The sequence below is a fragment of the Macaca thibetana genome, chromosome 20, assembly GCF_024542745.1.
Source record: "Macaca thibetana thibetana isolate TM-01 chromosome 20, ASM2454274v1, whole genome shotgun sequence".
NCBI lineage: Eukaryota > Metazoa > Chordata > Mammalia > Primates > Cercopithecidae > Macaca > Macaca thibetana.
This window is the reverse complement of record NC_065597.1, coordinates 19,299,183-19,313,289: the sequence shown is the minus strand read 5'-3', so window position 1 is coordinate 19,313,289 and position 14,107 is coordinate 19,299,183. Positions and strand designations below refer to the sequence as shown.

Here is a 14,107-nt window from a genome sequence, read left to right as displayed (position 1 = left end):
GGAGTTTTGGGGGGTGTGTGTTGTTTTGTTTTGGTTTTTTCCTCTTACAGCTTCAACTTGCTTTGGATTTTAAACAGCTTCTCTTAAAACTGCTTATAGGCAACTTCTTCTAGCCCCACTGTTGCTCCCTCTAGAGAAAGAGCAAGGCTACTTCTCTCAAATCCAATTACATCAATAAGCATGGATTGAATGGCCACCAAGAGCTTTAAAGATACAAAAGTGAGTAAATCACAGTCCATTTCTTCAATGAGTTTATAATGTATGACGGAGTTGTACGAAGTTTCAAAAAAGAGACAATTGACTGGTCAAAGAAAATTATCATTATGTGCCCAAATAGGCTTCCAAATTATCTATGTGCTAAGAATGATGCTTCATTAAGTAATCCATTTTCTCTGGTTCCAGCAGCTCAGCCAGAGGGGGAAATATAGTTCTTTGATCACAGTGTGTTGTTCTTAGCCCACATAAGATCCAAACAAATATTTTTCTGTACTAAGAAAGAAGTCTTTTCTTTGTCATCAACCTCCTTTAGCTTCCTTCTTCCATCAGGTGTTTATATGCCATATCCAGGTTTATTTATCAATCAACTACAAATGTCACCCGCTTTATCACAAAATGCCTCTTTCCCAGTCTCCCTCTTACAGGAGCTGCACCACTGTTTAGAACACACAGCAATTTACACATTTATACACTTTACAGAGACTAGAGAAGGGTTTATAGATAAGGGGTTTATAGATACATATACAACTCCACATATTATATATATAAATTCCCATATACCAGAGAAAGAAACAGGGTTTCAAAAATCTCAGTTATCAGAAGAAATAAAAGGAACAAATTATTTTGACTAATTTTAAATAAAGACAATGCAGGCTGGGCTTAGTGGCTCACGCCTATAATCCCAGCACTTTAGGATGCCGAGGCAGGTGGACTGCTTGAGGCCAGGAGTTCGAGACCAGCCTGGCCAATATGCTGAAACCCCGTCTCTACTAAAAACACAAAAATTAGCCAGTGTGGTGGTGGGCACCTGTAATCCAAGCTACTCGGGAGGCTGAAGTAGGAGAATTGCTTGAACTCGGGAGGCGGAGTTTGCCGTGAGCCGAGATCGTACCACTGCACTCCAGCCTGGGTGACAGTGAGACTCTGTCTCAAAAGTAAATAAATAAATAAATAAATAAATAAATAAATAACAATGCGAGACTATTATGTTTTTGAACAAAAAAATTTTTTATACAAGTCTTATTTATTTCTTAGACTCCCACACTATTTAATGGACTAATAGGGTTGTTTTCAATTTTTGATAACCCTGTAAAATAAATTTACCCTTAGCATTCTCATAAATTTACCACAAAATGTATTAGAAAATGAACATTTACCATACTTTCTCTTGGAAAATGTTTTCAATGTAAGTCTGAAAATTCTGTATTTCTACTTAAGAGATCGGTAAACAAGATGCAGTACTGACTATACTTCTTTCCCCGAGAGACTATGTCTTTTTTTAAAGAACATACCCAGATGCTGTCCTCTTGGCGGTATTGTTTCCAGTTCCAGCCACTATCACTGAACATCAGGAGGTAGCTGGTCACCCAGTTGGAGCTACCATATCCCCCTTGAGTGGCCACAGCGGTGACCTCCATTCTCTCTCCAAGGTCAATCTGCAACCACTGGTATTTGTTAGACACAAGTGGAGACCAGCCACCAGCTCCTTTTATTAAAAATAGAAACAGGAGAAAATTGAGAAAGGAGAGTTAGTTAAAAATCTATGTTAGTACAGTCAAAATGCCAGTAACACTGTATTCCTCTATGGAACTTAAATTTCCAAAATATGAAACTTCTTATAATCGTAAAAAAATATAGAGTTAAAAATTTAGTATAATTGTATGATTTCTATGTTAATTAATTGTGTTCATTTCTAGGTTTTACAGCCTCCTAAAACTGGGAGAACTAGGGGTCTTGCTGAAGATTTGAAATGTTTAACTTGATAGGTGAACATTCCTGCCAACACGGGGAACTAGCATGTCTATCGCACACATGCTGGGTAATGGTCTGCTCTCCTACCCCTCTGCCCAGGACTGGATGTAAGGAAGTAACTTCAAGCTATGAAGGAACTAAAGCTATGGTGGAACTAAAAATATACTTTTGATCATGTTTAGAGAAGGAAGTACATTGATAAGTCTGGGAAAACAAGTCAAGAAATAGTTCCTGCCCTCAAAATATTTACAGTCTTTTGGGAGGGACAGATGTTGAAAACCATGTTTGAAACACACATTAATGATGGGGCGTGTGCAGGAGAAAATAACATAATGAAGATGCTCCATCTGGTGGTGGGCTGGAGCTCACTCCCAACAGTTTGTGAGAGACAATCATTAACTTTTCAATTTTGCAAGCTAGTTATTAAACATAACCATCTTTGCAATTGGTCATGATGAGAGTATTTAAACCACGGAAATTGCAAACTCTGCAAATAAGCACCTGCCCCCACCCCAGCCAGTTTACCAACACACCACTGATTCTATCCTGTGTGGGAGGAGGGTAGTGGGTAAGAGGATGCGGGAAAAGAGAACCAAGGAAATCATAGAGGAAGCTGTGCTTGATCACTCAGAAGTAAAGAATACAAGTTGTGATGTATGTTCAAGGAAGTAATGTGTGGAGCATAATTTATTGTGTTATATTTCATCCAACACACACCAAAATACTGTAGATGTGACTCCTTTATATCTTGTTAAGATGCTTCATTCTTCCAGTTTAATATAATAATTTGGGGAATTCTTTTGAGATTTAACATTGCTGATAATACAAGTAACATATCATCATTGTAAAAGTTATGAAATAGGGTTTGACCCATTCTCGAATCCATATTTATCTAACATTTAATGTTTTAAATGCCACATCAATTACATAGCACCCCAAATAAGAATGTTAGCACATTTTCTTCCACCATTCTTTTGCTGCTCACCTTGAGGCTCTGATAATAAGGTCTGGAATTTTAGATACAGGTTACCATTAATTTATATAGTTTTAATTCAAGCATTATTCTTGGCATATACGATCCATTTTATGAAACCTTGAGTACAAGACCTCATTCAAAGAAATGCTCAATAAATGTCTGCTCTTATGGTAGGGCGTATGCCATTGTAGGACCTGAAGGCACACACCAGTGTTGACAACCGCTCTGTAAGACTTCACGATTATTTTGATGGTGGAACATAGCCTAATAACACTCTGACAGATGAAGGGCAGAACTCTGCTACTTACAACTACAAACAAGAGAAGACGCCAGGCAGGACCACACAGGGGGATGCACCAGGGGACAGGATAACGGCAAACTGGAGCTGTAGGAGGCAGCTTCTGTATGAGAAGCAGGGTAGGGCTGGCTAGCTAGGCTTGGTGGGCTTCCTGTGAATTGGCTTATTTGAACAATTTATCTAGGAGGCACTAGGGCACTAGTTGTCTGGTACCTGTCCCAGCAGTGATGCTTAGTGACCCCAAAGGGTGAGAACCTAACAAAGGAAGTGGTTGGAATATGGACATCATCAGCTGCTAAGCAAGGAAAGTGCCCAGTCCTAGCCAGGGTCAAAACTGGGTCAAAGCAGCATTTTAAAAAATTATATTACAACAAACTGCACATGTACCCTTTAATCTAAAATAAATAAGTTGAAATTCTTTTTAAACATTATATTATAAGAAGGTCCTCTCTTGACGGCATCACACTAATGACTTTGCATTCAGGTATAATCCCTGTTTCTTACTGTCTTTAGAATTAGATACATCATCAATTTTCCATCTTTCTTAAAGTTAATCATTATTCAAAAGTGTATTCCACTCCATGTGTCAAAAGCACAATGTTCTTCCTCTTTTGTGGATCCAGAAATTTTTTACATACTTGATTTTTGTTTATGTTCTGACTTTTAATTTTCTCTGTATTTGTTCTTAAAGAACCTGTGATTTTGGGTGCAGTTTCATTGTACACCAATATTATCTACCTGTATGCTTATAAAGTACAATATTCTCATCTTTTTTTTTTATTATAAGTTCTAGGGTACATGTGCACAACGTGCAGGTTTGTTACCTATGTATACACGTGCCATGTTGGTGTGCTGTACCCATTAACTCGTCATTTACATTAGGTATAATTCCTAATGCTATCCCTCTCCCCGTCCCCTCCCCACAATAGGCCCCGGTGTGCGATGTTCCCCTTTCCGTGTCCAAGTATTCTCATTGTTCAATTTCCACCAATGAGTAAGAACATGCGGTGTTTGGTTTTCTGTTCTTGCTATAGTTTGCTGAGAATTATTCTCATCTTTTAAGCAAGAGTGCTTGTTGCCTAGACATGGTCCCTGGGTGTCTCGGGGTCATTTGTTTAGCACGGCCCTGGTGTCCACGAAGGGCACTTCCTACCCTTGCAGACTGTTGTTTATACGGAATGTGTTCTTGAATGATCTGAAGTACACTTTAAATAGCACCCTGCCACAAATAGCTCGGGGAGTTCTTGAACTCTGTGAGAACTGCTCCTGAGGCGTTATTTTAAAATCTGAATCAATGCTTCCTCCATCCTTCATTTTTCAGGATGTGACGAAACACCATCCATCCTCCTCTACTTATTCTAATACCGTATTACTTCCCATTTGCTGAGCAAGGGAGTCCTTTTTGTCAGGCACTTTGTGAAGGCCTTGTTAATTAATTCTCAGTGCAATCTACATAGTAGATGGTGCATCAGATACCAAGAGTCTGAACACTTTGCCCTCACCCGTGAAGCAGTCAAGAGGCACCATGCCCCTAACTAGGACACATCAGTGCCTCTCATAGTGTCAGGATGCAAAGGTGGGAATCAGTGGTTCCCAGTGGTGTAGAAAAGACTCGCTGACACTGACAGAGATCAGGGAACCTCAGGATTAAGCTACCAGGCAGTAGGGTTAACTTCGCTTCCTGTAGTTAACAATGGACCACTTCTTTGAAGTACAGGCACATGATGGACATGGCACATGGATGCATATTTCCCTCCACTGTCCTATCTAATTTTATTCTTTCCCTCCAGGCCCTGTCAAAACTTTACAAATTGAAAGTCATCTAGGGTCTGGTGCTAATCAAGTATCTTTAATTCTCTTATTGCTGCAACTGAACACCTCTCTGTATTTTTGTCATTTTTGTTTGTTCACAAGGAAAAGTTAAGAAAGGGTGAATGAAGTGCCCTTAGAATGCCACCATCTCAGCCTGGAAATTCCACATTTGGAATTGCATCTGTATCAGCTGATACCTCTGGGAAAACACTGATTAGTTTGCTTCTTGTCCTTTCTAGTTAACTGTAATGGTTTAAAGCCGGAATTGAGAATATGTTTTCCTAAAGTCCAGAATTTCATAGTATTTCCCTTGCATTTCCATGCCTCTACAGGCCAGTATTTAAAAAAGCGAACACATGACAGAAACACAGCAAGGAAAAAAGAATCAGTGTGATTCTAGTAAGTTAAAATCGGATCATCAATTCTCATCAGGAGAAAGAACCTCTCACCGACTGCTCCCTCTTCCCAGTGCTGCTCATAGTTACAGCTGCACCAGCCAACTTGAAACATTCACAGTTAATTGACCTTGAACATTTCAATTTCTTACCTGTGGTGAAAAGGTACAACTGGTATGCAAATTAAGCTATATCATTAACGAGGTACACTGATAAAGTAATGGAAATTCAGATGCTTCTAGGCTATACCAAGTAATTTCAACCAGATAAGTTGGCCACAGGGAATCCAAATATCCCTACTGGGTTTTAAGCTGTGCCGCTCTGCAGATGCACATGGCATTAGTGTGTGATAGAGTGTTAGGCTTGTTCTAATTTTAAGACAAATGCTAAACAGTAAAATGGAAGACATAAGGTAGACAGATAGACCGATAGAGATAAATTGATTATTCTTTGCAGACTTCTTTTTTTTTTTTGCCAGCCTATGATGACAGCTAGTGACATGAAATGCAAACGTAACTGCAGCTGAGGTTAGACCACCAGCTGTGAGACCACCGCCAAACCGCACAGCCCTCAGAAACACACTATTGTCATATTTACTTTTTCAATGGAGAAAGTGATGACTAACTCCAGCAAATTATAAACTCTGTATTACTAAAAAATAAAATGTATTTATTTATTTTGTTTATTAACAAAACCTTTTAGCTGCTGGTTAAGTGTTATTTGAGCTCATGATTTTAGTATGCCAATATATTCAATATCATAAGAAACCAATTCTTATGAAACTAAAGACCATCTTTTCTCAACCCCTTCTCTTCCATGGTGAATGATAATTTACCTACAAAACAAAAACAAGAGTCTTGCCCCCACCAGTTCATATTTGTCCCCATACTGCAGGTTTCCTTTCCCTGTTCCACCCTCCTCTTTCTCCTGCCTTAACCTTGTTACTGAGACTTGGCATAATAAAGCGTCATAAATCTATTCAAATGGAAAAATGTCTTAACTCTTCATATTACAGACTAAAAGCTCACATTTAAAAATAAAAGTTCTCCCCATTCACAAGACTCTTAAATGCTGTAGTATTGTTATGAGAATTACATTTTAAAAGCACATTAAGTGCCTATTGATTTCTTCCACATTCAACCAACATCAGAGCATGTGGCAGTTAGTGTGTTTTGAATTATGAAAATTATTACTGCTATTAGCTCCAAAGAGAGTTACGATCACGGCAAAGTTCAGTTTTGAAAAAAAAAATTAGTAACTGATTGACCACAAAACACAACATCTCTTTTATTTGTTGCCTACCACTTTTCAACATCAGATTTCTGAGGAACTTGCTTCTGTAACATGTGTTGTTCTGAATTGTAAGAAAAGCAAACTAAAAATTATCCAGTGCCTACTGTATGCTAACCACACTACTAGAAATTGCATACATTATATTAACTTCATTATTAAAATTATCTTGTGAGATGCAATATGTTTTAACATCTCTTAAAAAGAAAAAAAACAAAAATATTTACAGAGGCTAAGTAAATTTTCCAAATACTATGCAAATATTTTAGTGCAGGTGAGAAATTACTTACTTTTAATACTATTTTAATCTGTGGGAGGATGTCACTTTACAAATCACCCCATTTTTCATTCTTTACCCCTGGAGTAATTACAACTATCTTTGCCTCATAGTAGTATATTTTATCCCAAGAATATGTTCAAATAATTTATTCAGCGTGATTTAATTATAAATTACCTGGCTGGCTGAATTATGTTTAAGACTCATATATCCCATCTACTAAATATCACCAGTATTTAGTGCTGGTCAGGGAGACACATCTTAAAATTTCAGGGAAGTGAAAGGAAAAAGTGAAGAAAAAATACTCTTAGTTGGAGTTTTTAAATATAGGTAAGAATCACCTTTATCCCATAGTAATATTAAAAATGGCATGACACACATTCCTGGTGGTCATCAGTAAAGGCGACGTGTCAACTTTATTCAAGCAGAGACTGCAGAGACAGAAGGAATTACATTTCTTCCCCGAGATTTTAAAGTGTAGAAGGACACAGATGTTCAAGGACACAAAACACAAGTGAACATAATTGAATGACGGTTCTAGCCACCATTAGGATATCTAAATTCCTAGAAAATAATTGGCTTAATTAAAATTGTCATAGGAAAGTTTCCCTCCAAGATAATTACTTTTTTTCAAATGTGATTTCATCTAGATTTCCCCAAGAGTCCAAGTGTGCCCAGATCATTTTGATCTTGACATAAAATTATAATAATGTAAGAAAATGGAAAGAACGTGGTGCCAATATTTGTTTGGCTCCCTTAAATGGTGTGCGGTGTCCCCAGGCCACCATTTACAGCCTTTTAATAGCTTTGTATTTTTACCAGTGTCATTTGTTTCAGCTGGAAGAGAACGTGACTCTACTGGTGCTGTGTATGTTGCTGTTGGTCTTATGTTTACTTCTGAATTTTGACCTTGCCTACTTTGATCACAGTGATTGTTTCAAGGATGGGCAGGTGACCTTGAGCCATGACCACAGAGCAATTTCAGGATTTTGTGATGACTATTGGAGAACAGACTCTTTTCTGCTATTAATGCTAAGAAGATAAGATACAGGCATCAAGCTGTAGGAGCTATTGTTGTGGAAAGCCTGTCTGAGGGAGGCCAAAAGAGAGAGAAGGAGAGTTGAGAAATGAAGTGAGACCAAGTTCTGAAAACAAGATCAGGACTGCTAGGTCCTGCTGTGCCTGCAGAGTGTTTGCCGTGCTTTCTAGTTACATAAGCCATTCGTTGGGCCCCTTACTTGTGCTTATCCTTCTCACAGTCACTGCTTCAACAATTCTCTCTCTCCTGCTTCATTATTTTTATTTTCTCTTTAACGGATAATTCCCATCAGTGCACTGTTGCATCAGCATGCTCTTATTTTTCTCATTTTAAAAGAAAAAACTTCTCTTGATCCCGTTCTAATTTTTTTTTTTTTTTTTTTTTTTTTTTTTGCTTCTTTTAATGAATAACATAGGTCCACATCACTCTCCAATTTTTCTCACCCCATTCTTTCTTGGGCCAACTCCAATCAGATTTTCAATCTCTGCCACTCAACTGCAAGTGCTCTTGTCAAAGTCACCAAGAACTCCATGTTGCTAAATCCAGTGGTCAGGCTTCAGACTTCTGTTCACATGGACAATCTGTGGTGTTTGATACTGGTGACCACTCCTGATGCCCGAAGAGACTTTGCTCAATTAGCTTCCACAAAAGCACCTTCTCTTAATTGTCTTGCTACCTAATTGTTTGCCCCTTCTCGCTCTCATTGCTGGTTTCTTCTTTTATCTCACATTATTTTTTAAAGTTGAGACTCTCCAGGTCTCAGACCTCTGCTCTGCTGCTTTTCTGTCTTCATTCACTCCTTGGTGATCTCTCTTAGCCTGATGAATTTAAGCATTACCCACATGTCAAAAATTCCCTCATTCATAAATCTGCCTACACCCCTTCCCTGAACCCAAGACTGGTGTATTCCATTCTACTTGATCTCTTTAACATTTCCAAAACTGATTTTCCATTCTCCTTCTGAATCCTCCTCTATTCACACCTTTTCCCAGACCCATATAATGGTAATCTTATCCTTCCAGTTTCTCAGTACAAAAAAAAAACTGGAGTCACGCATGACCTCTTTGTTTCTCTCATACCATACTACAAAACCACCAGAAGATGCTGTTGGTGCTACTTTATTATTAAGAATCTTGCTGTTTTTCTGCCTTCCTGGATGCTCCTTTGATTCAGGCCACATTATTCAAGCCTGGATTCTTGCAACAGTCACCTAATAAGTCTCTCTCTCTCTTCCTGTGCCCACTGAGACTCTCTTCTCTACACGACAGGTGTGAAATATTATACCTGTGCACAAAATACTGCAATATTGCAAGAACTCTCAACTCTACAGAGTGAAAGACAAAGTTCTCACTAGCCATCTGCAATGTCCTCAATGATCTGCCTCCTTAAACCACCCCCGTATCATCTCTACCTCTCTTTTTCTTCTTCCCAGTTCACTGGTCTCCATTTACAATGGCCTCCTTGCCATTCTTTGAATAAACTGAACATCAGTCATTTTCCATCTCAGGAGCTTTATTAAGCTCTTGTTTCTCCAGGAACGCTCTTCTCTGAGACACTCTGGGCTATTACCTTTGCTGCCTATAAGTCTTTTGCTTGAATGCTACCCTCTCTTAGAGGCTTGTATCTCCTGACCTCCCCCATTTAAAATTTCTTCTGCTCCACAATGATACTCCCATTTGTCTTCCCCTGAACCACTTTTTCATTTTGGACAGAAATCTCCATCTTTTAATATAGCATATGATTTTTATGTCATATATTTAGTGTTCATGTGTTATATTTATTAGAATATAAGCTCAATGAGACCAGGGGTCTTCACCTGTTTTATTCATTGACAGACCCCAAGTGTCTGGCACATTGCTGGACACAGAGTAGGTGCTTAAAAAAGTATTTACTGCATATAAGATTGAATCAAATTTGTAGTCACGTGGGTATAACATGGTCTAAATTTATACAACCTACTGAAAAAGCTGGTACTGTAACCAAACTGAAAGCACAGAATACTTTTCTTTGCTGCACGGTATTTTTTATCCAGTTTTCAAACAGAAGTTTAAGCACTCAGCTGAAATACACACACACACACACACACACACACATATACAATTGCCCCACACCTACACAGCTTAATCACTTGTAAACTACATTTCAAAGATGTATGTATTGCTTTGTTTTGGAATTTTTGATATGATGAAAAAGAGATGCTTTTTCACTTCAACTCCCCAGCAAGGTTCTTAATTAATAATACCTCACTAAATTGTCTCCTGTTTCAGTTCTTTGCTGTCAATCAATTTTCCCTCACAGCAAACTGGCAGACTGACTTTCAGTCTTACTTCTTGTATTGCCAGACTGGACATTTCTGAAATCTTTAATAATGCAGGGCTTTGAAAAGTAAATATTTACAAGCTTTCTCTACGCAGGCATTTTGATTTGTGTATTTGATTTGCAAGTTTTATGACAGCCAAATTTCCCCTGGAAGGCTAGAATAAAGTTACAAATATGCCAAATTCTGTACGTTAATTTTGTTTTTACCACAGAAAGTTTTATTTCATTCAGACTAGTAGTTTTGGAAAAATGATTTTTAGCACATAATGTCTAGAAATTCAGATGATAATCAGGATCTGCCCATGTTTTGCTTTCTAAGCCCATTATAATACCTTTCTAAAAGTTTTGATTTAGATCTTTTACAGGCAGGCAGGTCATTTCAGTAAATGACATCATGCATCGGAGAGAGCCTACTGGCAATATCCCAGAGATTTAAAAATCATTTTTCGCTTCTCTACCTTCTTTTTTTTTTTTTTATCTTCCCTAGCCAGACTGAGATGATAAGCTGTCATGAGCCAAATATTCTCATATCACTTCTTCTGGGTCAACAAACTGAAGTCACTCTCCTGTACCCAGCAGACATCATTTCCACTTAATGGTAGAAAAGCCAGCATTACTAGGGCATAGTATTATCAAAAATGTAAAGTGCAAAACCAATTTCAGACATTCGATTGATTAAATCATTTCATATTTCCTCAATTAGTAAATGCCAAAACACATTAATATAGCATTACATTCTCAATTCATGAGATTTGTTTACCTCTGGGCTTAAGTATTCTTTTAATTCGGTTTTGAATACACTATCTTATTGAATTACATGATTTCCTTATTTATTTTAAACAACAGACATTTATTTTTCACAGTTCTAGCAGCTGAGAAGTCCAAGATCAAGGGGCTGGCAGATTCCGTTCCTGGTAAGGGCTTGCTCCCTGGCTTGTAGACAGTTGTAATAATTTTTATTTCAGAGGCAAGAAGGGACATTATCAGTGATGCATGTGATCAAGACAGCCTTAACATTGCCCTCAGCTCAACTATAGACAAGTTTCTATCTGACTTTAAGCTCTTGACCTCCCTTTTCTTACAGCATTTACTTTATAAAACTTATGACTGTAAATTGTGTCTCTGCCCCTTGAAGTGTAAATCTTCATCCAACCCCTTGCCAGTTTTACAATCCAGGGATATCTTTCTCAAGGACCTGGGAGCCACCCCTTTGAAATGTAATCATCAAGAAAGATAGGACTTCCATCTTCCAGGCTCTGTGGGAGGGTAGGAGCCTAACTTACATAAGATCCAATTAGCAAACACAGATGGCCTCATCACATTGGCCAAATCCCCTCCCTCCCCAATGTCCTCCAGTATATTTCCACTAGCTCAGCCCAGCGCTTCAACGGAATTGTTTCAATGGAATGGAGTTCAATCTCTCTCCCAATACTCTTGACCTCTGTTGCAATACTTTTGTATAAAATCTTCCTTGACCGCTTCACTCAATCCAGTGCAATTTTTCTTTGACAGGAAATCATTGTTTCGTTTTAACTAAAACAATGTGTTTTTCATGATTCTGCCTAACGAATTGTATTCCCCAGTAACCTAACCATTCAACAACCAGAGCCTAAGAGAAGAAGCTGAAGAGCAATGCCTAGAAGTGAATGCGGGTCTGGCTAGGAGCTAGCCAGAGGAATTCTTCCTGGTAAGTGGCAATACTCAAAAGCTACTACACAACTGCTTCATCCATTAGCCAAAAAAAAGTCACAGCCCGCTTCAGGAACTCTGAATAGCCAACAAGAAGTATCATGGGGCCCAGCCAGTAAAAGGTGATGGTCTTTGCCAAGAGACCATTCAAAGGAATAGATGGGTCATTAAATGTCATAGTGTATATCAATAAATATCCAGTGTTAGAATCAACTCAATCAAACTCAGCAGATGTCACTGTCCTGGGCACAGAGATCCAACCAATAATCTTGTGGTAGTCACCAGCAAAATAACCAACACTAGCCAGGGGAGCCCCCATCTAGTCATGCCATGACATCATGCGAGTTCATCATATACCCACTGCCATTTTGGAAAAGAGTAGAAGGTTAGGAAATCAGAAACTCTGAGTGTTTACCTAGAAGGAACTGACACAACCAAAATAGGTGACTTTATCTATCAGAGACTAGGCATTTTGAGATGATCTCATATATGGTCATACATGGAAAATAGTCTCTGGACGAAACAACAAATAGAATCTCTCTCATCTTGACAATACTCGTAATTGCTCAAGTTTTGACAACACTGAAAAATATGGGGTATTTTGTGTTATTCCTCAACTATCAATCTAACCTTCAGACTCAGGGGTTTAGGACTGGCCTGAGAAAATACTATCAACCAGTATTTCAGATCTGAATGATTAATACACTGCAGTAGTACTGTAAGATATCTCACTGTATCTGCATGAGTATTTTGTTTGGGTGCTTAACATCTCCAAATCTGCTGATACATTTACATATTATGACTTTATAAAACGATACATGGATTATCAAGAATAATGCTGTTTGCCTGTATATATAGGTGGTCAGAAGAATTAATGCATGTATCCAATTCAAAAAGCATTTTGTCATATGTATAGCATTGGTACAGTCACAGTCACGTTCTGGGGCAGAATCGCTCCACATTCATTGGGCATCACAATGATTTTTACTACAAACTAGACAGACATAAGCCAATATATATATGTATGTATTTTCACAGTTCCCAGTGTACATATACATACATCCATGCTGGCTTTAACAGATATGTTCTACAATAGACTGATAGGGTGGTATGCAAACAGAATTCAGAGTTTGAAGCTAGCAGGTACAATATTCCCCTGTGCATGCATTCAACTCTAGAAATGCTTTCAATTGCAGACCCTTTTACCACACAATGAATTGCTTCCTGTAACATTCGTGCACCCCAGCTAGTTCCATCTGGCTCCTGGCCTACAAACAAATGAGAGGAATGCACAAGGGTTATGAGTTTATGAAAACTGTAGAGAAAAGATTCGCTATTATGAGGTTTATGTCAAAATCATGATACATTACCATTACTTTTGCTGGAGACTAACACAGATTTAGATTTGTTTGCCTTATTCTTGATTATTAAATGTGTTTTAAATGATTTCTTTACCCCATCAGACCAAAAAAATGAAGTTTCAACATATTTGATTTTTTAGTATTACATCATGTTAAAATGGGGAAGAGCGCAAATGTAAGCAAACACAACAAACCATTGGTGGGTGATTTTTCCAATCAAGGCGCTTTTATTAATCTGATTTTAACCTGTGGTTATAAACTTGTAATTGTCCTTGTTGTTGTATCTCCTAAACTGAGATTTAAAACTCTTCTCAGATTACATGCCACTAATTATTCTATATTAGAAAAAGCAGGCGAATGTTTCCCTGGTTTTGCCAAGATAGAGATCAGCCAGGGTTTTGAGGGATCATGATCAAGTCTGTCAGGATGTGAAAGACGCAGAAGAGGGAAAAAAACACATCATTTTGCTCTGTTTATCTCCATCTTATGTCTATTTGTAATGTACAAAGTTCTAAATTGTCCTTTTTGATAAAAAGAAAGTCTCACAATGCAACCTCTTTTCCACTCAAACCAATGAGGCCTTTCATCGGGTTGTCAGGTCTCCTATCATAGTTCACGGTTCCAAGTGTATATTGATCCACTGAGTCATAATAAAGTAGTGCTTCCAGCTGGGAATGAGAGTT

General features: G+C 38.1%; 1 protein-coding gene across 3 annotated transcripts in view; it reads right to left on the bottom strand.

Moving 5' to 3' along the window:
* CNTNAP4 (contactin associated protein family member 4) overlaps positions 1-14,107 on the bottom strand; it is a 990,511-nt gene that overhangs the window by 203,814 nt on the left and 772,590 nt on the right. For all 3 annotated transcript variants that reach the window (XM_050772661.1, XM_050772659.1, XM_050772660.1), the window contains one exon: positions 1,509-1,702. In XM_050772661.1, the coding sequence (XP_050628618.1) occupies positions 1,509-1,702 (194 nt within the window). The remainder of the gene's footprint in view (positions 1-1,508; positions 1,703-14,107) is intronic.